Consider the following 25,077-nt stretch of genomic DNA (forward strand, 5'->3'; position numbering starts at 1 on the left):
AAAGGGATATCTCAAAACTGAGAATTGGAGAAAAGCTGGAGATGAACGTCAACCCTGATCCTTCCAGTAAACTTCTTAAACTTGATTTGCATTGAGGTACAAAGGACAAATTGCTGGAGAAACTTAGGGGGTCAAAGGGGACTGATGCAGGGTGTCAACTCAGAACATGGAGTATCCCTCTGCCTTCACAGATATGCCTGCCTCACTGTGTTCTTCCGTCAGTTTGATTCTTGCAGAACATTCCAACATCTGAAGTTTCTCCTTCCAATGAGGTGACATTCAGTACTCTACACATGAGGCAATCATTACCTGAAAATCTTCATCAGATAGGTAAGTTTCCAGTCTCTGTGGATCAACTCCTTCTGGAAGGGGTCTGGACATAATCTCTTCCAGTGAGTACTGTGTTTTACACAGTCTCAGTAAAGCATCCTGAACCAAGAGCACTTTGTTGGTGATGTCCTTCCCCACCTGAATCACAAAAGAAATTAATTACCACTAAATTAATAAATGACATTTAGATACCTCATCAGCACTAAATCAAACACTCCCAATTTTTATTTACACCTTTTTACATGAGCACAAAAAAAAATCAAAACCTGTGTTTGGAACACCTCTAAATGTCTCAAGGCAGTTTGAAAAGTGCTCTTGAAGTCCGTCAGTGTTGTAGTGTGGGAAAGGTCATTTGCACACTCCCCCAATCATGAGGTGATATAATCCATCTGGTTACAGGGATGTTGGCCAAATGTAAATTATGTCCTTGCTCTTGTTCTAAACAGTACCATGGTATCATTATCTTTGCCTTGAAAGATGGCAATGAGTTTAATATTTCATCCAAAAGATTACACTCTTATAACATCATGGTCTCAGGCCCTCCTGGCTCAAACTTCTCTTAGATGGTGCCATATTCGAACTCGGGTCGCTGGTGCTGTAACAGTACAGCACTAAACGCTACATGAACCGTGCTGAGTACAAAACCTACAGATCGCATCAAGAAGTTATAGACTGGAAGGGGGTGTGACTCAACTGGGGTAATGTGATTCCCTAATCTCTCCATTCTTCTCAAGTCAAAGATGTGGGTCAGGTACAACCACATGCTATACTAATGATTCACCTTTAACACAAATAAAGGAGCATTAACAAGTGGTAGGGAGACCCAAATGGAACATCTTGAAGTAGGAGAGGAGTAGGGAGGATGAGGGGAAGAATCACACAGACAAATGAGAGCAAAGGAGACATAGTGGTGCTTGGGTTGTCAAAGGAAGAAAAAGGAGAATGGGAGGGTGGTAAGGAGAGGGTGAGTGAAAACACGGGACTGCTGTCATCATGTGGACTGTTACAACTGGCTCACTACCTTGTCAAGACCAACCACGAAGAATACAGTCCCCCTGGAGAAGTAACAACAACAAAATAACTCCGGTTGCATTGACCAAGACCTCATTCTGTGCTTAAAGTTACAGCTGCATGGAACTCGCTGTTTCTTCACAAACTGACAGTGGGCTCAAATCACCAGGTGTTGATTTTTTAAAATTTAAAACAAGAGGCTATTGACAAGCCTGATTGTCCAGACATCAGTTACACTGACGGTAGGTGAATTTGGATTTTAAAATATATTGGGGTAGCTTAGGAAGAGAGCACAAGAACAGGTCCTTAGTCCTGCCAAGTCTGTCCTAACTTGACAAGAACCAACTTACATCCCATTTTCTTCTCCTCACATTCCCAGCAATCTGCTCCAGATTCTACTACAACCTGCAACCTGGAGATACTTACAGTGGCTAATTAACCTCCCAATCCCCACACCTTTGGGATGCAGCACACAGAGGAAACGCATGCGACCACAGGGAGATCACGCAAATTCCAGACAGACGGTGTCGGAGATCAGGATTGAACCCAGGCTGTTGGACCCGTGAGGCAGTAGTTCTGGTCAGATGAATCTCACCAGAGTTACATTCACACCCTTGATCCCACTCTCCACAACCACTTGCTGGTCCCTCCAGTTTCTCAATGAGTGCTCAAGATTTTAGCATCTGCAGTTCTTGTGTGATCCTCTCAAGCTCTGTGGCCATCAGGTCAGCAGCTGCAATACACCCATTACCACCAAGTTAACCAGAGTCAATCCCTGATACTCCAGGACTCAGCAAGTAAACCCAGTTGTAAAGAACACCAGCAAACAGAAACATATCCATTTCCACTGCAGGGCAGGGCTTGGTCTTCTGCTGCTAGCTGTTTTCCCAGTGGAGCAGACAAACACAAAGATTGAACGAACGCAGAGGAGATTTACATGGATGTTGCTGGGATTGAGAAAGTGTGTTCAGGGAAAGGTTAGAAAGATTAGGATTTTATTCCCTGGAGCCATCAGAGAATGAGGGGAGATTTGACAGACGTCTAACATTATAGGTAAATTAAATGTAAGCAGGCTTTTTCTACCAAGTTGTGAGAGACAAAAGCTGGAGGACTTGGGTGAATGGGGAAAGGGGAGATGCTTAAAGGGAACATTAGAGGAAACTTTTTCATGCAAAGAATGATGAAGACGGGGAACCAGCTGAAATGGTGAATGCTTGCTCGATTTTGACGTAAGAAAACTTTAGATTGGTACATGAATGGGAGAGATATGGAGGGTTATGGTCTGGGGGTCAGAAAATAGTTCAGTATAGTGCAGATGGGCTGAAGGGCCTGTTTCTGTGCTATAGTGTTCAATGGTCCTAAATGCTGAGTACTACAGGATCAGGTCTGTTCTGTTCATTGCCAAATACTGGAATCCCACCACCCCTCTTCTATTAATAATGATTTAGTTTCTAAAGTGTGCCTGACCTGGGATATTCTAATCAGGCCCTTCTATTGGCTACCATCTGCCCCATTTATGGAAGAGTGTGTGGTTCCCACAGTAGCCTCATGAGATGCCTCAAAGCCATAGATGTGGAGTGGAAACAAATCACCCTCTACTCAAAGGATTGTTGAAGAAGATAACCCAGCATACTGGAGGAGAGATCAGGCATAATCATTCTCTTCTCCCAAAAGAAACACCATGGTTAGCCTAGCAGTTAGCGCAACACCATTACAGCGCCAACGACCAGAGTTCGAAACTGGCACTATTAGTAAGGAGTTTCTACGGTCTTCCCATGGTCTTTCTCTGAGTGCTTCAGTTTCCTCCCACCCTTCAAAACTTACAGGGTTGATTACTGGGTAATTAGGTGGCTTAGGCCGGAAGGGCCTGTTACCATGCTGTGTTGTTAATTTAGTAAGAGTTTTTTACTTCTGAAAATTGCAGATACCTGTTGTACATTCTCCATGTTGTATTCCCACCGTGGGAAGATATTAGTGAAGGTCAATGGCTCGGAGCCAGCATGAACCATGTATGCTTTGGGAGGCCGCTTTGGGTTCTTTTCTATTTGGACAAAGCAAAGGTTTCTGTCTCAAGACATTTAACATATAACCATATAACAGTTTATGGCATGGAAACAGGCCATCTCGGCCCTTCAAGTCCACACCGGTTCACTCAAACAACTCCACTAGATTCCCCCACCTATTCTCCGTCCATAACTCTCCAACCCACTCTTAACTATGAATATTATCCAGCCTCCTCACTTGAAGAGTTGACTGCAACATAGAGTCATACAATGTGGAAACAGGCCCTTCAACTCAATTTCCCCCATGCCGACTAAACTGTCCCACCCACCTGCATACATTTGGCCCTCTAAACTCATCCAATCCACTTATCTGTCCAATTCTTTCTTAAACATTGCAAATAGTACCTGCCTCAACCTCCTCCTACAGTAGCCTATCCCATACACTCACCACCCTCTGCACAAAAAGTTCGACCTCAAGTTTCTGTTAAATCATCCCCCCTGCCACCGACCGCCTGCTTACCTTAAACTTGTGTCCTCTGCTTATCGATTCCCTTAACCTGGGCATTTTCAATGATTGCCTTTTGCCTGTTGGCCTGTGCTCCTCCCCCTTACTCTTTCCTCCCTTCTCCCCCAACCTTTTTTTATTCAGGCCGGTCATACCCTGAAGAAGGGCTCAGGTCTGAAACATTGCCTCCCAGGACACTATGAGACCTGCTGAGTTCCTCCAGGATTTCTGTGCTTTTATTCTGAATTCAGCCGATTTATTCCCTTCCTGATGTTGTATACCCACTTGATGAGGTCACCTTACATCCTGCTGAGCTCCAAGGAATAAAGCCCCACCTTGCTCAGCTGCTCTCTAAAGCTCCAGGTTTCTGCCTCATGTAATCTGCTTCCTGACTGACCTGTGCAATAATGCAGGGCTGTCTCCATGGCGCATTTCCGCTCCATATCCCATCGAATCTTCGCCGAGCCTGTGCTTTTGCTTTCAAGTGGCCACCAGCCCTGCCACAGGTAAACTTCGAACCGGTTGTCCAGGAGGAACAATGCTAGAGGAACCCGGCAAAGACCACATGACGTCAACGTACAGGCAACTTCAGAGGTTATCAGGTGGGTAAACTAGGTTTGAAGCAGTTAGGTGCAAGCATCAACCATCCGATACTGATTCACAAATCCAAGCACTATTTGGGGAAGTGGAAGTAGCAGTAAGAGACCAAAAGGAATATTTTGCAGAGAAGAGAGGATCCTTGAGGCAGGGAAGACCATTTTAGATCTTTCTGAGCTCACAAAAGGTTCTCTGCTTACCTTGGTGGGTAGTTGGGAAATAAAGTAAAAACATGGGAACAGCCCTGCTGTATCCCACCTAAATCCCAAATCCACAGGCAAGGAGCCCAAACTGTTCCAAACTATGCCTGGAATCTCAAGAAGAGATGGAAAAGAGAAGTTTTAAAAGGAGTGCAGGCAAAAAGGCAAGAAACAGAGAAAGTAGAGAGAAAGAGACAAAGTGGGCAGAAGGGTTGGCGTAGCCGTTTACAGCACCAGCGATTGGGACCTGGGTTCAATCCCATGGAGTCTGTAAGGAGTGTGAACATTGTCCCATGTCTGCGTGGGTTTTCCCCACGGGCTCTGGTTTCCTCCCATCATTCAAAATATATGGGGGATGTAGGTTAACTGAGTATAAACTGGGTGGCACGAATGTCTGGGCCGAAATGGCCTATTACCGGGGTGTATGTCTAAAAAGAATAAAAAAGAGAGAGAAAGCTGTTGGAGATGGGGTGGAAAAGGAAAGGAAGGAAAACAGCACCTGAAATGAAAAAGGAATCTGTTCTGGAAAGCATTTGATGAATAAAGCTGGTGAATTCTGCTGTTAGGGGAGACAGAGAATCTTTCAGATTCTGGGTCTTCGAACCCATCCTCAAGGTGCAGCACCTCTCCCCAGCACAAAGAGCAGTCTTGGAATCTTTGTAATGAAGGAAATGGTGCAAGGTTCCCTGATGAGGCAGGAGTGTGTGGGGTTGAGGCTACAAGGCCAGCCATGGACTTAAATGGCTGATTCCTACAGGTACGATAGCATGGATTTTGAAACAAATCCAGACTAGAGATTGTACCCTGACTAACAAGGGGTTTTAAAGGTAGATACCTGCAGGCAACAATCATCTCTCACAACACAGAGGGTGTGCAATGATACAAACCTTTCAACTGCAAGCCCCCTTCACCTGCACTCTAGATTTGGGGTAAAGAATGGAACAGGCAGTAGCAGACAATAACACCTATCCAGTAGGGCAAGGGGAAATCGGGCAACATCTACATTGCTCGGGGTGGGGTGGGCTGGGGGTAGAATAAGTCAGTATAATTGCTCAGGAAAATGGTGGAGGTGGAATTCCACGATGCAGGAAGATTCAGCTCTGTCATGAAGGCAGCCCAGGTGGTGGGGGCGGGTGACTTAAGAAGCATTGAAATACAAGATTGGGAGGCACATCAGTTTTATTCATTCTTGAGCTAGTGTTGGGTGATTTGACAAGAGACTTAAGAGCCGGCGACATTGCTCTACTTCCAGAGGCACATGCAGGAGCCAGATTAGGTCGGGGAAGAGGAGTTCCCTTTCTTAAGGCATCAGCCACACTGCACCAGTGTGGAGTATTTGGGGCTTGCTGAGTTGTTCTGGGGAGGGGGAGCTCTTTATCCTTCCCTCGCACTCAGCCGGGGAGAATGTTTATCAAGCGGTATTAACTCACCAGGCTGAGGAATTGAGTAAAGGTCCTCCTGTGAGAATGGCATGGCCATGACACCACTGGTGATGCGTGTGGGACTTAGTTGCTCCGTCACAGTGAACTCTCCTGAGGAAGAAGTCAACCTGAAGAGTCGTGCTGTAAAGTTATACTTCCCTGGATCTGTAAGACACAAACATAATGCTATACAGTGAGAGATGTGGTTCCTTTGAGAGTCTCAGTGAGTTAATTCTGAGTGGCATAGAAACTAATATCGCAGGACCCAACAGAAAATATAATCGGTGTCCAGTGAATCTGGACCTGACATTACCCTACATAAACCTCAGTAAATCTGGACCTCAAACTCACCTACACAAACTCTCATGAATCTCGACCTGGCACTGCCCTACACAAACTCCACTAAATCTGGACCTCACACTCCCCTGTACAAACACCAGTGAATCCGAATTGGACACTCCCCTCCACAAACTCAGAATGAGAATCAGAATTTATTGTCATGAACAAGTCATGAAATTCAGTGTTTTGCAGCAGCGTCACGGCGCAAATGTTCATATTATAACCATCTTATGACATTATATTAAAAAAAGTAGATACAACAGTGCACGCAAAGTAAGGCCGTGTCTTTGGTTCATTGATTTTTCAGGAATCTGATGGCAGCGAGGAAGAAGCTGTCCTTCTGCTGTTGAGTGCTCATCTTTAGGGTCCTGTACCCTTTTTCCCCTGATGGTAGTGGAGTGAAGAGGGTGTGGCCTGGGTGGCGAGGGTCTTTGAGGATAGAGACTGCTTTCTTAACACACCACCTCATGTAGATGTCCTCAGTGTTTGTAGTCCAATCCACTCTCCAACCAGATGGAATTGACATCAATTTCTCTGGTTTCTGCTAACTTACTCTCCATTCTTCCTCCTTTCCCTTTCCCCTAGTTATTTTTCCCCTTAGCTCTCCACCCCCTTCCCTCTCCATTAAAGGAGCCATCCTTCCTTTCCCTGTTTGCTGCTGTGCCCACCCTCCCTTATCCACCTATTACCTTTGGGACGGTGGTCCTTCCCCTCACCATTTTGTTCGGGCACTTGACGACATTTTTCCTTACCTTGATGAAGGGCTCAAGCCCAGGACGTTGATTATGTTTCTTTATCTTTGCTATATAAAGTCCACTGTTTGACCTGCTGAGTTTCCCCAGCATTATGTTTTTGTTACAAACCTTAGTGAATTTTGACCAGATACTTCACTGAACAAACCCCAGTAAATCTGGACATGGCATCCCCCGACTCAAACCCCAATGAATCTGGACCTGACACTGTCTGACACAAACCCCATTTTAATTCCTTGCCCCATTCCCTGGTTGTCATGTCTGTCCACTGCCAGAATGAGACCACCCGCAAATTAGAGGAACTGCACCTCATCTTCATCCTGGGCACCCTCTAACTGGATGGCATTTCCATTAAGAAACCCCACCCCCTCCTTCTTCTCTCCTTCCTTTAGTTCTGCCTCACTCTCTATCCATTTTCCTTCTCTCTCTTTTCACAGAGCCCAAACCAATTCTCACCTTTTATCATATCCAATTTAACATCTTTTGGCTGTTGGTCCCTTCCATTCTTCCCCCTTGCTCTCTACTCTTTAATTTAGATACCTGTCTGTTTTTTGTTTATTATCTTGAAGAAGGACTAAAGCCGGAAATGTCGGTAATATATCTTTATATTCCTCCAGCATTTCTGTGGACCTGTCACTGCCCTACATCAAGTGCAGTGAAGCTATAACCACTAAAGGGCCTGCACCCAGTGTTTTCTTCATTACCTTGTAACATGCAGTCATATGTTTTTCGATTTGGCTGCCCCAGTGCATGCCAGAATTCCGGCTGCTCCGAACCTTCATCCAACTCAAACACCGCCGCTTCCATCCTGCTCCACTGACCCAGCTCTTGAGGAAGTCTAAGGAAGAAAAACCGAGCCTTAAGCACTACTCAGAAGAATGGCAGTGGAACTTGATTATATCGGCTTGCCAGGCGCATCCAGAAAACTGTTGTGCTCTGCTCCAACCATTGGTCCGTTTACACCAATCCTGGTATAGCATAGCTGAGAGGTGAGGTGACCCAGGAAAAATTAAATTTACAGTAGAAACCTGATCATTACTCTTTCAATCATCTGATTCATAAGAAATCAGCATTCAAGGCATTGGGGCCTCCGACGGGCGGGTGGCCAAGACTGAGGCATGAGTTGGTGACCGAGGCATCAGGAGGTGTGGCCTGCAGGTGGCCAGGTACAAGGGGGAGAGACTAGGGTCGACTTTTACATGCCAATATATGGAAAAGACCAGATTTTTGGGCCAAAAATGGGGTGGGGGGGGGGGGCACTTGTACGTAGTATCGACTTTTACACGAGAATATTCCATGCCCTGATCTTTCAAGGGAAGGATGCCAATTCCCTATTCACTTTCCTATCCATTTGTGATCCACTTTCAGGGAAGAATGGATTTCTCCATTCATCAATATGGCCTGGTCCCCTCTCCCATTTACTGTTAATGTTAAACCTCTAGAATCAGAAGAATCGGAATTTATTGTTGTCATTTGTTGCTTTGCAACAGCGCGATTGTGCATTACAGGTCTAAAAATTGTAATAAATTACATTAAAAATAAATTAATTAATGAAAAAGTGAGTTTGCTTCACTGTCCATTCATAAATCTGATGGCAGAGGGGAAGAAGCTGTGTTTATACTCTTGGGTGCTCATTTCCAGGCTCCTGTAGCTCCTTCCTGATGGAAGAGGGCATGGTCTGGATATTAAGGGTCCTTGATGATACTTCCCAAAGTGCTCCCATCCCTCCCACACCCCAAAGACATGCATTGTATAAGGTTAAGTAGCCACTCTAAAAGCACAATGCTGGAAAAACTCAGCAGGTCAAGAAGTGTTTAGCAAAGATAAAGATACATAACCAATGTTTCAGCTTGAGCTCTTCATCTATACCTTGAAGAAGGGTTCATGCCTAAATCGTTGGTTATGCATCTTTAACTTTGCTATATAGAGGACACTGTTTGACCTGCTGAGTTTCTCCAGTGTTTTACTTCAACCACGGTGCCCGTAGACTTCTGTGTTTTATTTCCTGGAGAGTGTACGGTGAGTGGTAGAATCTTGGTGAAGATGATATGAATGTGGGGCAAAAATAAAATAGGATTGCTTCGTGGGCTCAGAGACCCGCATGGCTCCAAAGGAGAAGGGGTTGGTGAACTTGCTGAGGGAGGTGGCAATAAGTCAAGGGACCTGATTTGGAACCAGCAGCCTGGAAAATCAAACCTGATTGAAAACCAAGGTGATACCCTTTCCATTACTGCCAACCCATGGATTGGGGAAACCACATGCCCAGTGTTTTAGACTGGGGAAAGGAAAAAACAAAGTGCACAGCAAAACCATGGAGTTGATGCATTGCAACTATTGAACCTCAGAGAAGGTGATGTTAGAAGCACATTTTGTTTTATATCTCATGAAAACTTTGCTTTAGATTGTCCAATGCTTGTCTGTACCTCAGGTCTTCCTTACCTGTCTTTAATCTGATTGGCTGCATTCCTGCCAACCTCCTTTACATTGGATTGAGCTTTGCAGCCATGCCACAGATATATCAGAGCTTCCTGGGGGTTCACCAGGATAAGTGAACCCCTTGAGCGGAGACTGCTGCAATTGCACTCCACTTCCAGGAGGCGACCTTCCACGGGTACCTCCCCCTGAACTATATACAGTCGCCAGACTCCTGTGGAAAGACAGACGGCAGATAAACACAGCCTGAATGCATTTGTTGATGTTGGACTCCATGACAACAAGCAACAAAGTGCAGGAAGAGTTTTCCTTGGCACCGTGGCATGATACGTGGCTCAAATAACATCATTAAAATAGTGGCTAATGCAATTGATCACCTCACTATGTGCATTTATAATAATGTCTGAATGTTGGATGTGGTTAAAACCTGCCTCAGGATACAAAAGTTTTACAAGTGCCAAATAAAGACAATTCCCAAACATTGCAAAATACTTTAGTGCCAGTGGGTTATCAGATGAGTAAATAGATGGGTAATTTGCACATAGCACAGTGTGGGGCGCTGAGGTAGCAGCGAGCAAGCATAAAACGCAAAATTTATTCAGGTAAAAGTCTGAACACCAGTTCATGCTTCGGTGGCTCCTGTGTGACTGGTTCAGGAAGGGCCAGCTCAGGTCTATATTTGGGTCAGCTGATTGACAGCTGGCCAGGTGGGGTTAACCCTTAGGTGGTGTTCCTGCAGGTACAGAGATCGCCCCCTGCAGTAGGCTGGTGGTCATATCACCACACACAGCTTTGAAGATGACTCAAAAGTTGGAGGTGTTGTCAGTGTAGAAGGTTGTCGTAGGTTACAACAGGTTACAGACAGGATGCAGAGTCGGGCAGAAAATTGACAGCTGGAGTTCAATCCAGATAAGTGTGAAGTAATGCATTTTGGAAGGTCAAACTTGAAGGCAGAGTATAGGGTTAACAGCAGGATTCCTAACAATGTGGAAGAACAGAGGACCTTGATAGGATAGTTAAGAAGGCTTATGGTATGCTGGCCTTCATTAATAGGGGGATTGAGTTCAAGAATTGAGAGGTAATGTGGCAGCTCTATAAAACTCTGGTGAGACCGCTCTTGGTATCTTGTGTTCAGTTCTGGCCATCTCATTACAGGAAGGATGTGGAAGCTATGGAGAGGGTGCAGAGGAGATTTACCAGGATGTGGCTTGGATTGGAGAATGTGCCTCATGAAGCAAAGTTAGCAGAGTTTGGGCTTTTCACTTTGGAGAGAAGAATAAGAGGTCTACAAGATTATGAGAGGCCTAGAGATGGAAGAGATTCAGCACCATTTTCCCAGGGTGAAAGTGGCAAACACCAGAGGTCATCTGTACAAAGCGAGGGGAGGAAGGTTTAGGGGAGATGTTAGGGTTAAGTTTTTTTTCCCCCACACATAGAGTTGTGGGTGCCTAGAATGCACTGCCAGGAGTTGTGGGTGAAGAATGGTACAATGGGGACATTTAAAAGTCTCTTAGACAGGCAAATGGATGAAAGATAAATAGAGAGTTATGAGGTAGGGAAGGTTTAGTTTTTTTGAGTAGGTTTGTATCAACATCGTGGGCTGAAGGGCTGCAATGATCTACGTCCTATTGGTTTAAATATAAGTGTAGACATATAGCACGGTAGCAGTCCCTTCTGGACCACGGGCCTGTACTGCTCAATTACAACCCCCACACATTTTTGAAGGGTGGGAGGAAACCTATGCAGACAAACTCCTTACAGTCAGAGCCGGATTCGAACTCCATCGCTGGAGTTGCGTTAACCCTGTCACATTTATTGTCACATGTGCTGAGATGCAGTGTAAATAAATGATAAAGTTATGATAATAAACTTTCTCACAATTTATTGTCAAATTATATAAATTTACGTAAAGTTGGAAAATAATGAAAGGAAATTGTGTTTATTTGTTCTTTTGATTCTTTTGCATCTTGAGGCAGTTTGTAATCATGTTCGATGTGTGTGATCCAGGCAGCCACTCTCTCTCCAGTGCCATGGAGCAATTGGGAAGGTGTGCGTGCCCACTGGGAAGGTGTGCGTGCCCACTGGGAAGGTGTGCGTGCCCACTGGGAAGGTGTGCGTGCCCACTGGGAAGGTGTGCGTGCCCACTGGGAAGGTGTGCGTGCCCACTGGGAAGGTGTGCGTGCCCACTGGGAAGGTGTGCGTGCCCACTGGGAAGGTGTGCGTGCCCACTGGGAAGGTGTGCGTGCCCACTGGGAAGGTGTGCGTGCCCATTGGGAAGGTGTGCGTGCCCATTGGGAAGGGTCACTGGGCCAACACTACTGTCCCCGCTTCTCTGCCGCGTCACCGTGTGCTACTTCCAGTCCACATTACACTCTCAAACATTGTGGATAATCCATGAATCCACAGTTGTCATATTCAGGAAGAAGGTCAAACAACTAAGACATGCACCCAGTTGCTTCATGAATGCAATGGAAAATTTCCTCTTAATAACATTTAAAATTTTATAGATTGTAGACACTATAAGTTAGAGAAACATTGGGGCAGAATAAGGGGAAAATTGGCCAAACTGTAGACTTTACGAGGGGGATCAACCATATATTGTCATCAATACATTCGGGCTGCTTTGTGAAACGCTGTTCTGAGAGAAAATCTAGCATTTCTGCCAAGGTCACGTGAATCCAAAAGGAGGAAAAGTTCAATCTTATTAATAAAACTGGAGAAAAGAGTGGCAGAGATGATCTCTGGAGTCTCCCTTCCCCCCTTCAAATGGATCTATCAGGATTGTTGTCTGAAGAGGGCACGCAAAATCATTGAGGACCCCTTCCTCCCCGCTCACAACATCTTTCAACAGTTCCAGAAGACTGAGGAACAGCTTCTTCCCACGGGCAGAGAGAATGCTAAATGGTCAAAGGAACTGCTCACACTAACCATCCAGGACTTACATATTTACAAAATAATGTGTGTGTGTGTGTGTGTGTGTGTGTGTGTGTGTGTGTGTGTGTGTGTGGTGTGTGTGTGTGTGTGGTGTGTGTTTCACCTGTGTACGTACTGACTGTATGTGTGTGTGTTTTGCACCAAAGACTGGAAAACCCTGCTTCATCAAGTAGTACTTATGCTATTGAATGACAATAATCTTGACTTAACTTGATCTTAAGATACATGAGAGGTACATAACAGATTTGTATTCACTATCTCCCACCATCCAAAGGCACACTAAGTCCTGCTCAAAGACTGGGGTCCCTTCTCTTAAATGTCTGATAATAAGATCATCATAATTTTTGTATTTCATTTTTAGATGCTTCATTTGTCAAATAGAATCCATCTCCTTTGCTTCCTCCAAATCCCAATCAAAGGTTTTTATTACAAACCTTGTGGTGCCCTTATCTTGTCCCTCCAGCCACTGTGGACCATCATTCCCCCTTGGAAGAGCTGAAGAAAGCAGGGGGGCTCCTTTCCCTGTGACACCAGCACCTAGGAAACAATGCCAACAATTAACCCTTGTTTAACTAACTTGGCATTTTCTCTCAGCAATCCTATATTAACGTAAAGATTTTGGTCCAAGGAGGTATAAATACAGAGAATTGAAAACAATTGATGCTTGGTAGAGTTGTGTTTCTAACATACAGTTCAACAAAGGAAGAAGGTAACTCTTGCTGCTGAGTTCCCATGTTTCCAAGGACCCATCTAGTCAGAACAATCCCAATCCATATAATTTTTCCCACTTATTTTCCTGCAAGCTCTTCCCTCCCACATGACCAACTCCTCCAATTTTCCTACCAATCATCTCTGTAATTTACAGCAATTCCCTCACCAGCCAGCCCACTATGGAACATGCTCAACAGGCGAGGTGACACTAATACAGGTACACAATCCTTTATCCGGAAAACTTGGGGGACAGTGTGCTCCGAATTTCAGAATTTTCCAGATTTCAGAACAAAAGCCTGCTGCCCCAGATTTAAGCCCACCCGAATTGTGCTGCCGTATCCAACCCCTTCCAGTCGCCCTGGCGTCTCTCTCCCCCTCGCCCACCCGAGTCGCGCTGCCATCTCCCTCCCCCCCCCTCCTCTGGCCCACCTGAGTCACGCTGCCGTCTCTCTCCCCCTCTCGACCACCCACCCAACCTAGTCGTGCTGCTCTCTCTCTCCGCTGTACCAGCACCAAGAAAAAAACGCCGGTTTTTGGAGCTTTCCGGATTTTAGGATTGTGTACCTGCAGAGGGAAAATCAGAGATTGGTGAGTGGCTCTAGTGGCCAGTTCTGATGCAGATAGAGGGAGCACGTTACTTAATGTTGGAGACCTTGTTATTGAATCCTGCAGCCCGCAACATGTCTAGATCAAAGTTGAGGTGCTGTACCTCAGGTTTTTAGTGAATCACGTTATAATGGTGCAGGAGTACATTCCTACTACTAGCTACACATAACACAGACAAAGAAACAGAATGTGCTACTAAGCTGCTCTTTAATTTGGTCTTGCCCCATCAAAGAAACTTCCTTAATTTCATCCATTCATTGGTCACTTTTACCATGTCTATAAACAAATTTGATTTCTCTTTATCCTGGGTCAGAAGGTCAATCAACCATCCCTCTATCTTTCTCCACATTTGCTGGCTGGCTCGCCAAGTGTTTCCAGCTTTTATTTCAGATTTACGGCTCATTGACTTTGAGATTCGTAACTTGGAATCAGAATGAAAAAAGTTGGAGATGTGACATTTTTAATTCATGCATCAAGGCAGGAAAAGAGGACATTTGAGGAAAGAGAGGCGGGAAGCTGAGAAGAGGGGATGGGATTAGAGATGAAATGGCATGGAGGGTTGTCTAAACAAGGCACAGTTGCCATGGTGCTTAGTGCAACGCCTTTAAAGCACCAGCTATAGGGACCAGGGTTCGAATCCAGTGCTGTCTGTAAAGAGTTCCCTGGGGGCTCCTGTTTTCTCAAAACTTATCAGGGGTGTAGTTTAATTGGGTATAAATTGGATACCATGGACTCATGGGCCAAAATGTCCTGTTACCGTACTGTATGTCTAATAAATTTTAAAAAAAATGAAAGCAAGCAGGATCAGTGATGGGACTGTATGAGGAACAAGTAAGGAAGTCCAGAGGAAGTGTTAATGCTAACCACTTACTCACAACTACTCTCCAAGCAAATGGAATCAGTGCTTTATGATCTACACTGTTGAAGTTTGTCCAGTCTACAGTTAAGAAAAAGCCACTTCCTCCCCTTACCACTGTTGAGAACAGTGCAAAGAGCCAAGTTTCTAGAGGTCAGAGGGAATGGGAAGGCGAATTAACACGGTAAGTGGCTACTGCCCAATCTCTATTAATGTCTCCCCACTGTAGAAGACACCACAAGGTGAGTGGGCAACATGAGGTGTTCAAGAATTCACAAATTCCTGTTTCTCCTAGAAGGAGATGGGATATTGAAGGGAGGTGAGAAAGCCCAGGTATTTTTTGTAATTGCATGTAGGTAGGTAGAAGGGTCATTAGAATTGATGGGTGCGTGGACTCAGGATGTCAGAAATGGAAAAGGCCTCCTCTAATGTCTAAAGAGACATTTTAAAACATTATTTACAACATGATTGTAGTGCTATCAATTAGTCCCGACAGACTAGAAGCCGAGATTAATAGGCTTTAATCAGTATAAACTCACAGGGATCTCTTGCATGCTGTTGGCCCCGTTGCAAGGCAGTACTGAGGGAGGGGATTGGGCAGTACCACCTTTATTAGGGATCCTGAAGGCTGGGAGTTACAGTATCGGGGCAGGCCAACTAGTACAATGCATGTATCACAGTGTTCCACCACATTGGTCAATATGAGCCATTAAAACTCATGGTGCCTAGTTACATCCAATTAACTTGCCAACGACATTTGTGGAGGGTGGGAGGAATCTAGACCACCAGGAAAAACCTCACATAAGTCACGGGGAGAATATATAAACTCGTTACAGACAGTGTCGAATTGAAACCCAGGCCACTGGTGCTGTTATATTGTTGTGCTAACCACAACTCACCTGGCACCTGGTCTAGTGATACCTATTGGCAAATGTACATGACTGAAGACAATGGGTGGAACTAAGCCTTCTCTGTCAAAGAGGCTCCAGGATGGAGACCAACATGACAGACATTTACAGCCTTTGGAAAGGAAAACACTGGTGGTATAATGTCTCTCTCCCACTCATCCTCTTTGCCTGTGCTTCCTGATAAAAAGCTGGGCAGCACCGACTAGATTGCCCACATCATATCACATCGAGAACGATCAGATCCATGGAGGTTAGACCCTACCTGTGCTTCCCTCTCCTTGCCTAGCTCCACGGTCATCAGTGCAGAAGTTCCTTTGCCACTAATACTTGACTCTCTGCCTTGCCAGAAGAAATAAGCCGATCGCTCCTTCCCAGAACCAGTGCAGCTCAGTTGATCTGGTGTCTGCCGCTTTGCCACTGCAGAGAAACACAACGGGACTCTAAATGCATCAGAATGAGATGTAGCTTCCTTATAGAACAGCATAGCCAGCACCTATGTGAATCCCCAACAGCAGATCACATCAAGTAACTGTGCCAAATAGATCAGATCCTTCACTATCTTGTAAAACCTCTTTATTCATTCAGCTAGGAAGAATTTCATTTTAAATTTTATATATACAGCACGTCCCTTCCTGCTCATGTGCAAATGTCGTCCAAATATATCCATGTGACCAGTTAACCTCCTAACCCTGAATATCTTTAGAATGGAGGAGGAAATCAGACCACCAGGAGGAAACCCAGGTGGACATGAGGGGAACATGTAAATCTGGTGTTGTTGGCAGTGTAATAGCGTTGTGCTAACCAGGACGCTGATCTTGTTTGATAATGCAGTTTTTAAAGGTGCTATACAAATTCAATTTGCTGTTGTTAATGCTCATCCACAGGCAACACTGCATTTGGCCAACAGAGGGTGCAATGATACAACTTCAGCAAATGGTTCATGACGCAGCTTCCCGATTAGGTTCTTGTGTTTGAAGCTTCCAGATTCCATGCGCTTGATCTCCAACTACAACCCTGATGAAGCTTTGAAAGCCAAATGGGATTTACAGGATATCACAAATAAGAGCTGCGAGATCCATTACAGAGGGTGCCAGGCTCTGTTACCGTACTCCCTTCTCATGGCATCAATGCCCATCATGGACAATATGGATGAACGTTGTAAAGGATGAAACTAAGGATTTCTTCAACATGGTCCATGGTGATCACAGTCAATGAGACACCACACAACCCAATGAGCAATGAACACACTGGAGTTTTCACTGCATCACACACTGCAACCCAACTGCAGTTACCTGCTTTCACTATCCAAATTATGATGGTTGTTCCCCGGATAACAAAGATCCCAAGGATCTTCATATTGGCAAAATGTACAGGTGAGGGATACTTAGCTACCATTGGATGGCAAAATAAGTCAAAAGTTTATCGATCTCCAACAAGGATGCAGTAAATGAAAAGCAAACTGTGCTTGTCTTAACAAGCTGAAACGTCCAACTCTTTTATCCATTGTCTCCAGATGAAAGCATTCAGGTGCTCAGGAGAAGTCTTTTCCTACATTTTAAATAGCTCATTTATTTTAAATTCCTCCACATTAATCTGATCAGAAAGACTATTAAATATATCCAAATGCCTTCCCTGCCCTTTTTTGTAGTGAATGAAATCTTTATAAAGTGACAGATAAAACTAATTTTTTTGTAGCAAAGATTCACTTGTAAATTCAGTGCATATGTACGTTGTACACTGCATATGACAATAAACTTGTTTGCTGTTATTAACTGGGAGAGACCTGTACAGAAGATGACGAAAGAATGAGAGCAAGAGTATAAGGGGGGTGCGTGGGTGTGTGTACACATTGCCTTACCTAGGCTGCTGACTGTATACTTCCACTGAATGATGTAAGTGTCCCCCTCATGGAACTGGCCACAACTCTCTCTGGGCATCTTGCTGTGTTCAAACTCCTGAACATGCCAGACCGCCACATCGACCGTCTTCAGCTCGGACACCCTCTCATCATCCATTCGCAGCAGTCCATACCCACGCTGCACATTCACCCCATCCAGCACGGTTTTGCATGGCACTTCTGGGAGTGGAATCAACAGCTTTGCATCGTATGGCTTCAATTCCTTCTGGGTTTCAATCTGCAGAGCAAACATAAGGAAGGTAATTACATGTGTGGGGCTGTGTCTTTACTGTTACTCCAGATTCGTAAGGATGTTGCTAGAACTGGAGGATTTGAGTTATAAAGAGAGTCTGGGACATTTCTCTCTGGAGCATAGGAGTCTTAGCAGTGACCTTACAAAGGTATATAAAATCATAAGGGGTATAAATAAGGTAAATAGTTATTGTCTCTTTTTCAGTGTTGGGGCGTTTAAAACGAGAGGGCATAGATTTGTGAGATGGGAAAGATATAAATGGGGCCCGGGTAGCCTGAGAAGTGAAAGAGGTGGGTACCATTGCAATGTCCAAAGACATTTATACAGACATGTTGGATAAGAAAGGTTGAGAAGAATATAGGCCAAATGTAGGCAAATGGGAATAGTTTAGAAGACTACTTGATCAGCGTGGACCAGTTCAGCCAAAGAGGCTTATCCTATGTTGTAATACTTTGTGATTCTATGAATTTAATGATTCACTAATGAACGCAAACATATATTGTGTTTTATTGCAAGAAGACGTGAGGACAAGACAGAGCTTTGTAAGACTGCACATGGAACATTGTGTACAGATCTGGTCTCCCAACCCAATAAAGGATATGATTATAATAAGGTTCACCAGATTTATTGCTGGATGGTGGGTTGGGGTGCATGTGGAGAGATTATGTCAACTAGATCTATGTTTTTCTGAGTTCAGAAGAATGAGAGGTGATCTTATTGAAATGTGAAAAGTTCCTGTACAGCTTGACTGAAAGATGTAGGGTGGATGTTTCTCCTGGCAGTGTGTCAAACACCAGGAGTTACAGCCCTAAAATAAGAGGTAGCTATTTAGGACTGAAGGGAGAGTAAATCTTTGTAATCGTTGACTATCCTCAGGACAAGAGTTACGGCCCCTCTCGTCCGCACCGATTTAAGTGAACTCCACTAGTCCCACCTATCTGCTCCCTCCCCATAACCTTCCAACCCCCTCACATTCATGTATCATCCAACCTTTTCTCAAATGACAAAATTGACCCTGCTGCAACCACCTCTTCCGGAAGGTCATTCCACTCAGCCACCACTCTCTGAGCAAAGAAGGTCCTTCTCATATTACCTCTAAAGTTTTGCCCCCTAACCCTTAACTTATGACCCCTCGTTCCAATCTCACCTACTCTCAAGGGGAAAAGCCTATTCACATCTACTCCATCTATCCCCCTCATCATTTTATATAACTCTACCTTCTACGCTCCAATGAATCTTTCTCCAGGCAACATTTTAGTAAATCTCTGCACCCTCTCTACCTTATTGAGATCCTTCCTATAATTTGGAGACCAGAACTACACACAATATTCCAAACTTGGCCTCACCAATGCCTTGAACAGTCTCATCACCTCCCAGCTCCTATATTCTATGCTTTGATTTATAAAGGCCAGCATACCAAAAGCCTTCTTCACCACCCCAGACGGACAATATTTTTTCTCTCAGGATGTCATGAGTCTTTGAAACACTCTTCATCAAAGGTAGTAGGAGCAGAGTTTTATAGTACTTTTAAAATAAAGATGGATAGATTCTTGATAAGCATAAGGCTTCCACAGGTAGACAAGTATATGAAGTTAAGGTTACAATCAGATCAGCCATGAACCTATTGACCAGGGGAGCAGATTTGAGTGGCTGACGGCCTTCTCAAGAAGTCACAAAAGTGGCCAGAATTGAAGAAGACCAAGAAAATTCCCACTTGTTTCCTGGAAAATGTTTATGAATCAGGGAGCAGATTATCTGGCATTGTACTTACAACCTCAACATATCACACTTGCAGCAGGTTAAATTTAATTTGCTACCTGACTTCAGCCATTACATTTCCAAAGTTGCTCCGAAGCCTCTCAAGTTCGTTGGGTCACCCTGCCATTGTGAAACATTTGCACTGTACCTTCAGTTCAGCTGTAACCTCGACTTCCCTCTGGGTCTGTTTTCTCAGATCCACCCAGTCCAGAAATTTCTCCTTGAACAAAATTGTTTCATTGTGCTCTGATAAGCGGCCAAAGATTATCCAATCAGGGCGCCCCTGCCTAGGGAAAAGGAATTGACTTTCAATTTCATTCACAAAACAAACTCAGCAAGGTTTACTGCACAGCAAATGTCCCTGATTTTCTTTGGATGGTTTGTGTTTATTTACTTTTTATTTTTAGTTACTGATTTTACTTTTTTTTATTTATTTTAAAATAGGTTTTTATAGGTATGGAATCTTCTTGAAAATTAGAGGGGTGGCTCGGTCATTGTCAAGGTGTTCATGGAGTAGGAGGTTGTCACCTGGTGAGATCACACATCGTGATTGGTGGAGGCAGCTTCTCGATGAAGGGTCGTGGCGAGTGTGAGGGGGGAGCAAGTGTGAGCATCCACCAGTGGTAGTGAGTGTGAGTGGCGATGGCAAGTATTGAGCACAAAAGTGGACACAGATAGCTAGAGCGAGTGTTGAGTGTGAGCAGTGTATGAATTTCAAGCAGAGGAAGAAAACACTGTGGGTATATCGGCCACAAAGAGTGAACACAGGCAATCACCGTCTGCAGTGAGTACAAGTATCGAGCACAGGCAGTGGATGCAGTGATGCAGAGGTACACTAATTATGAATGGTTCATTAGTTTTCTGTCTCTTTGCTGCTGCCATTGTTCAAGTCACAGAGTAGGGTCATGTGTCCAGGAGCTGCTGCTCCGGAGGTGGAAAATTAACTTTTTCTAGCCATTATTCGGTTCAACCCCATGTTTGTGGAGGTCAAGGTTTGAGATGCCCCACAGTCTGACATCTCTTGCACTAATTTTCCAACCAGAAGGAGGAGAGCAGTCAGGTCGCCAATTCTGCTATAGCCCCCAGCCCTAGTGTCCATCTTGATTGACGCAATTGAGAAAAGATCTCAACTCACTGCTGAGCAATGTTCTTGGTAGCTCCAGGATCCAGGGGGTTTATGACACAGTTGCTGTAGTCATAAAAACTATTCAATAGCTGCTTGCCCAAGTGGAGTGCTATCTTTCGCTGTGCCAGTGTCACCTCTTTGCCATGCCAAATGTACAACTCGCTGCCAAAATCAAGAACCAGTACCTGAAAACAAACAGGGGAGAAAATAAAAACCGGCTCAACAACAAAACCCATCATCTGTCACTGACTCCAAATATTTGCAGCGGTCTGTTCTGATCCACGTCGAGGAAGGGTGTTCTGCAAGAAATGCTCCAAGGCATTGAGCCTCTGGGGACACCTGACAGGATTTGGATGGGGCAGTTTCGGGGATGTGTGAAGGAGTCGAAACACACTGGATGAGGGCCCCAGCTTGGAATTGTCAATTTCGCACATGATGAGGCCAAACTAAACCCCAAGGGGGCAGCAAGTGGGGTACCATTACATTTGCAGGAATCACATCACTAGATACAACAGGGTTAGCACAGTTTTTGCTTGCGCCGGCAGGAATGTTTTTATTTTCATAGAGGTGGGTGCTATTTCTGAAATTTTCCTTTATTGTGCATTCTTCATGCAGAATACATATGGTGCTCAATTTTTTTCAAAGCTGTTGAACAGTTCATTTAATGTGGCAGGGGATGTTCCAGCATACCCATGCATTCAGTATCAGGTACATTGTTCATGGGTGAAAAACAGAATCATACAACATTAACACAAAAACAGGCCCTTTGGTCCATCTAGTCCATGGCGAACTATTATTCCGCTGACCTACACCCAGACCAAAGCACTCCTGACCCCGCCCATCTACTTACCTATCCAAATTTTTCTTCTATGTCAAAACTGAGCCTGCACCTACCACTTCACCTGGTAGCCTGTCCCAACACTGAGTGAAGACTCTCTCCCTAATGCTCCCTCTAAACATGTCACTCTTACACCCTTAATCCATGGCCTCTAGCTCTTATCTCACCTAACCTCAGTGTAAAAGAAAAGCCTGCAAGCATGTACTCTATCTGTATGCCCTTCAAATCTATCTTTTCCTTCATCAAATCTCCCCTCATTCTCCAATGCTCCAGAGAATAAAGCCCTGACCTGTTTAACTCAAGTCCTAGACACATGCAGGTAAATTGTCTCTACACTCTTTCAGTCTTACTGATACCCTGTCTGTAGTTAGGTGACCAAATGCACTACGCTCTTACCTCATTTGTCTTCAGCATGGAACAGCGAGGGATCTTTCCCCATGACTCAGTGTCTGGGACAAGCTTGTCCTCAACAAGGCGATATACATGGTTTGTTTCTGTGATCGCGGCTTCATATATCTCGTCCTCATCAGGATCCCCCGCAGCTGCAGCATAAGGAAAGTCTCATTAGCACAAGAACTGCAGGTGGCTAGATGCTCCTGGGGCTGCTTGAGCCGGTTTATGCTGATATTAACTTCTCACAGGGCTCAGGGCACCTCTAAAACAGACCGCCTACCCATGTGTGAGCAGGATGCTCTTCTATTGTGAATGGGGGAGAGGGAATGGCAATGGGAAGGAGAAGCAGGGAGAGGAAGAGTTTGAGAGGGTATGAGAAAGAACCTGATTGGGAGAGAGGGAGGAGGTGGTTCGAACAATGATAGAAGAAATGAGAGCATGACTGAAAATGCAGGAAAGAGGGTGGGAGTAAGAGAGCAGAACATGGGTGAGGAAGTAAGAGAGGAAATGGAGTGTAAAAACTGAAGAAACAGGAGCAGGATTTCCACACCAGCTACTCAGCAGGTGCTCTCAATGGCCCGGTTAGCACCCCACTCACAAGGCAGCTTGAAAGCTTACACGCTAGCATCACAGGGAAACCCCGGCTGAAGTGTCTGCGGTGATCGTGGGAGAGAGGGGTCACTGCCAGGGCCTGGTGGAGAAGGCGGGGGGGGGGGGGGGGGAATGGGGGTTGGGAGAGGTCACTGCAATAAAGGGGAGAGGTGGGGACCACATTCGCTGAGATTGAGGTCTCTGCCATGGGGGAAAAGGTTGATGTTGCAGGGGGGTTTGGGGGGGGGTGCCATGATCAGCGGGAGAGAGTTGCTGCCATGGGGCAGAAGAGAGCGCGAATGACGGTGGGAGGGAGACTGACAGCTGGTGAGGGGGAAGGGGAGACTAGTTTGCATGACACGTCACTTACCCCGTCATTGTGGGGACGGGATCACCCTTAAATTGCTGGGTTGGCGATTTACTGGGGCTATCCCCCTCGGCTTAATAGTTGCTGGAGGCATCTTTGCCCCACTAATTGCACCTGGGTCCCAGGAGGGTCAGCCGGGTGCCGCAGCTTAATAGCACCTAGTGAGACAATGGATGATTTGATTTATGGACCAAAACATTATACATCGCAGCCTAAGACTGATTCAATGTCTTCACAGCTTTCTGAGGTACAGAACTGCAAAGCTTCATGAGGTAAGGTAGACCTGGTTTCAAGTTTAAAGGAGCATCTCTAAAAAACTATGTTCAATTCGAGGTTCTCCCACAAGGGCAAACATTCTCACATCAACCTATCTCGTCAAGCCGCTGAGAATCTTATGGTTCAAAAAGCTGATCCTTCATATTTCCAAACCCTGTTAAGTATTGACTCAAACTGCCCAAACCTTCATCAAAAGATAACCACAACCTGCTGGAGGTCAAGCAGCATCAATGGAAGAAAAAGGATGGTCGACATTTTGAGCCAGACCACTATACCGATGACTGCTAAGCTTGAGTTCCTCCAACAAAATTGTGTTTAGCTTCAAATTCCAGTATCTGGAGTCTCCTGTGGGCCCCCAGCGACTAACCAACTTTAACCTATTTTTAAGAGAAAATCTCTCTCCTTCATTAAAGAGACCATAACAAAATGTGATACTCCAAATAAGCCATTCTCAGCGAGGGCACTACGACTGCCCACCTCCGCGGGCCACATGGAATATAGATAAAAACTTCGGAACAAATGGTTTTTCTTTTGTTTTTATGTCGTCAGTGGGAAAGAAGTATGGAAGAAACCAAAACATGACTGGTTCACAGGGAATGAGGCACATAAACTTTGAACAGAGTCCTGGGGAGGGCATTACCAAAGAAAGGCTGCTGTAGATATGGTTTCACCAATGCTTGCTTTAGATTAGCCTTTCTCCGCACGGGCCTTATGGCCCCAGCACATGTAAGAGGGGGCACCGATGAAATCATAAAATGTTTTAGGTTTTACGTGTAGTTGATAGGAGAGAAGTACAACTAAACTTGACTGCTTCACAGGGAAGGGGGCCCACAAACTTTGAGCAGAGTCCAAAGAAAGGTGGAGAATGGCTGCCAGTTGTGGCACGACTTCATGACTTTAAAATGCCACAAGAACAGGAGCCAACATTCCAAATGTTTGCTATTTTCCTGTGTCACGTGTACTGGGGCATAGAAATCCTTCCCTACCAGCAGCACGGAGGTCCGCAGTCTCTCCATTCAACCAACTTTCCGTTTTTCCCGTTCTTCTGACGGAAGTGCATCACCTCACATTTCCCTCTTCACTATCGCCTTTGGAAGACTACACAAAAGAGTCTGGAAAAACAACCAACTGAAAAACCTCACAAAGATAAGCATATACAGAGCCGTTGTCATACCCACACTCCTGTTCGGCTCCGAATCATGGGTCCTCTACCGGCACCACCTACGGCTCCTAGAACGCTTCCACCAGCGTTGTCTCCGCTCCATCCTCAACATCCATTGGAGCGCTTACACCCCTAACGTCGAAGTACTCGAGATGGCAGAGGTCGATAGCATCGAGTCCACGCTGCTGAAGATCCAGCTGCGCTGGATGGGTCACGTCTCCAGAATGGAGGACCATCGCCTTCCCAAGATCGTGTTATATGGCGAGCTCTCCACTGGCTACCGTGACAGAGGTGCACCAAAGAAAAGGTACAAGGACTGCCTAAAGAAATCTCTTGGTGCCTGCCACATTGACCACCGCCAGTGGGCTGATAACGCCTCAAACCGTGCATCTTGGCGCCTCACAGTTTGGCGGGCAGCAACCTCCTTTGAAGAAGACCGCAGAGCCCACCTCACTGACAGAAGGCAAAGGAGGAAAAACCCAACACCCAACCCCAACCAACCAATTTTCCCTTGCAACCGCTGCAATCGTGTCTGCCTGTCCCGCATCGGACTTGTCAGCCACAAACGAGCCTGCAGCTGACGTGGACTTTTTACCCCCTCCATAAATCTTCGTCCGCGAAGCCAAGCCAAAGATATTCCACCTGCCAATTATTTTTGTCACTCACTCGAACTGCCAATGGCAATTTGCACCCTCCCCAAGGCCATCATGTTTCATCAACAAATCTGACCACAATACACTTGGCTGCTTTAACAAAATTACCAGCAGAAAAAGTTTCAGATTCACAATTTAAGAATGACCTTTTGATCCT

General features: G+C 45.2%; 1 protein-coding gene across 17 annotated transcripts in view; it reads right to left on the reverse strand.

Moving 5' to 3' along the window:
* The window catches only part of LOC138746697 (supervillin-like), a 209,926-nt gene that overhangs the window by 17,098 nt on the left and 167,751 nt on the right, over positions 1–25,077 (reverse strand). For all 17 annotated transcript variants that reach the window (XR_011347043.1, XR_011347042.1, XM_069905006.1 and 14 more), the window contains 12 exons: positions 21,875–22,020; positions 20,650–20,825; positions 19,663–19,801; positions 17,465–17,741; positions 15,869–16,023; positions 12,960–13,062; positions 9,598–9,805; positions 7,863–7,996; positions 6,077–6,232; positions 4,247–4,390; positions 3,270–3,382; positions 310–468 (listed from right to left, as the gene is read on the reverse strand). Coding sequence is in view for 15 of the 17 variants with exons in the window: in XM_069905006.1 (XP_069761107.1) it covers positions 310–468; positions 3,270–3,382; positions 4,247–4,390; positions 6,077–6,232; positions 7,863–7,996; positions 9,598–9,805; positions 12,960–13,062; positions 15,869–16,023; positions 17,465–17,741; positions 19,663–19,801; positions 20,650–20,825; positions 21,875–22,020 (1,910 nt within the window). In the remaining 2 variants the exon portion in view is untranslated. The remainder of the gene's footprint in view (positions 1–309; positions 469–3,269; positions 3,383–4,246; positions 4,391–6,076; positions 6,233–7,862; positions 7,997–9,597; positions 9,806–12,959; positions 13,063–15,868; positions 16,024–17,464; positions 17,742–19,662; positions 19,802–20,649; positions 20,826–21,874; positions 22,021–25,077) is intronic.

The sequence above is a fragment of the Narcine bancroftii genome, chromosome 12, assembly GCF_036971445.1.
Source record: "Narcine bancroftii isolate sNarBan1 chromosome 12, sNarBan1.hap1, whole genome shotgun sequence".
Lineage (NCBI taxonomy): Eukaryota > Metazoa > Chordata > Chondrichthyes > Torpediniformes > Narcinidae > Narcine > Narcine bancroftii.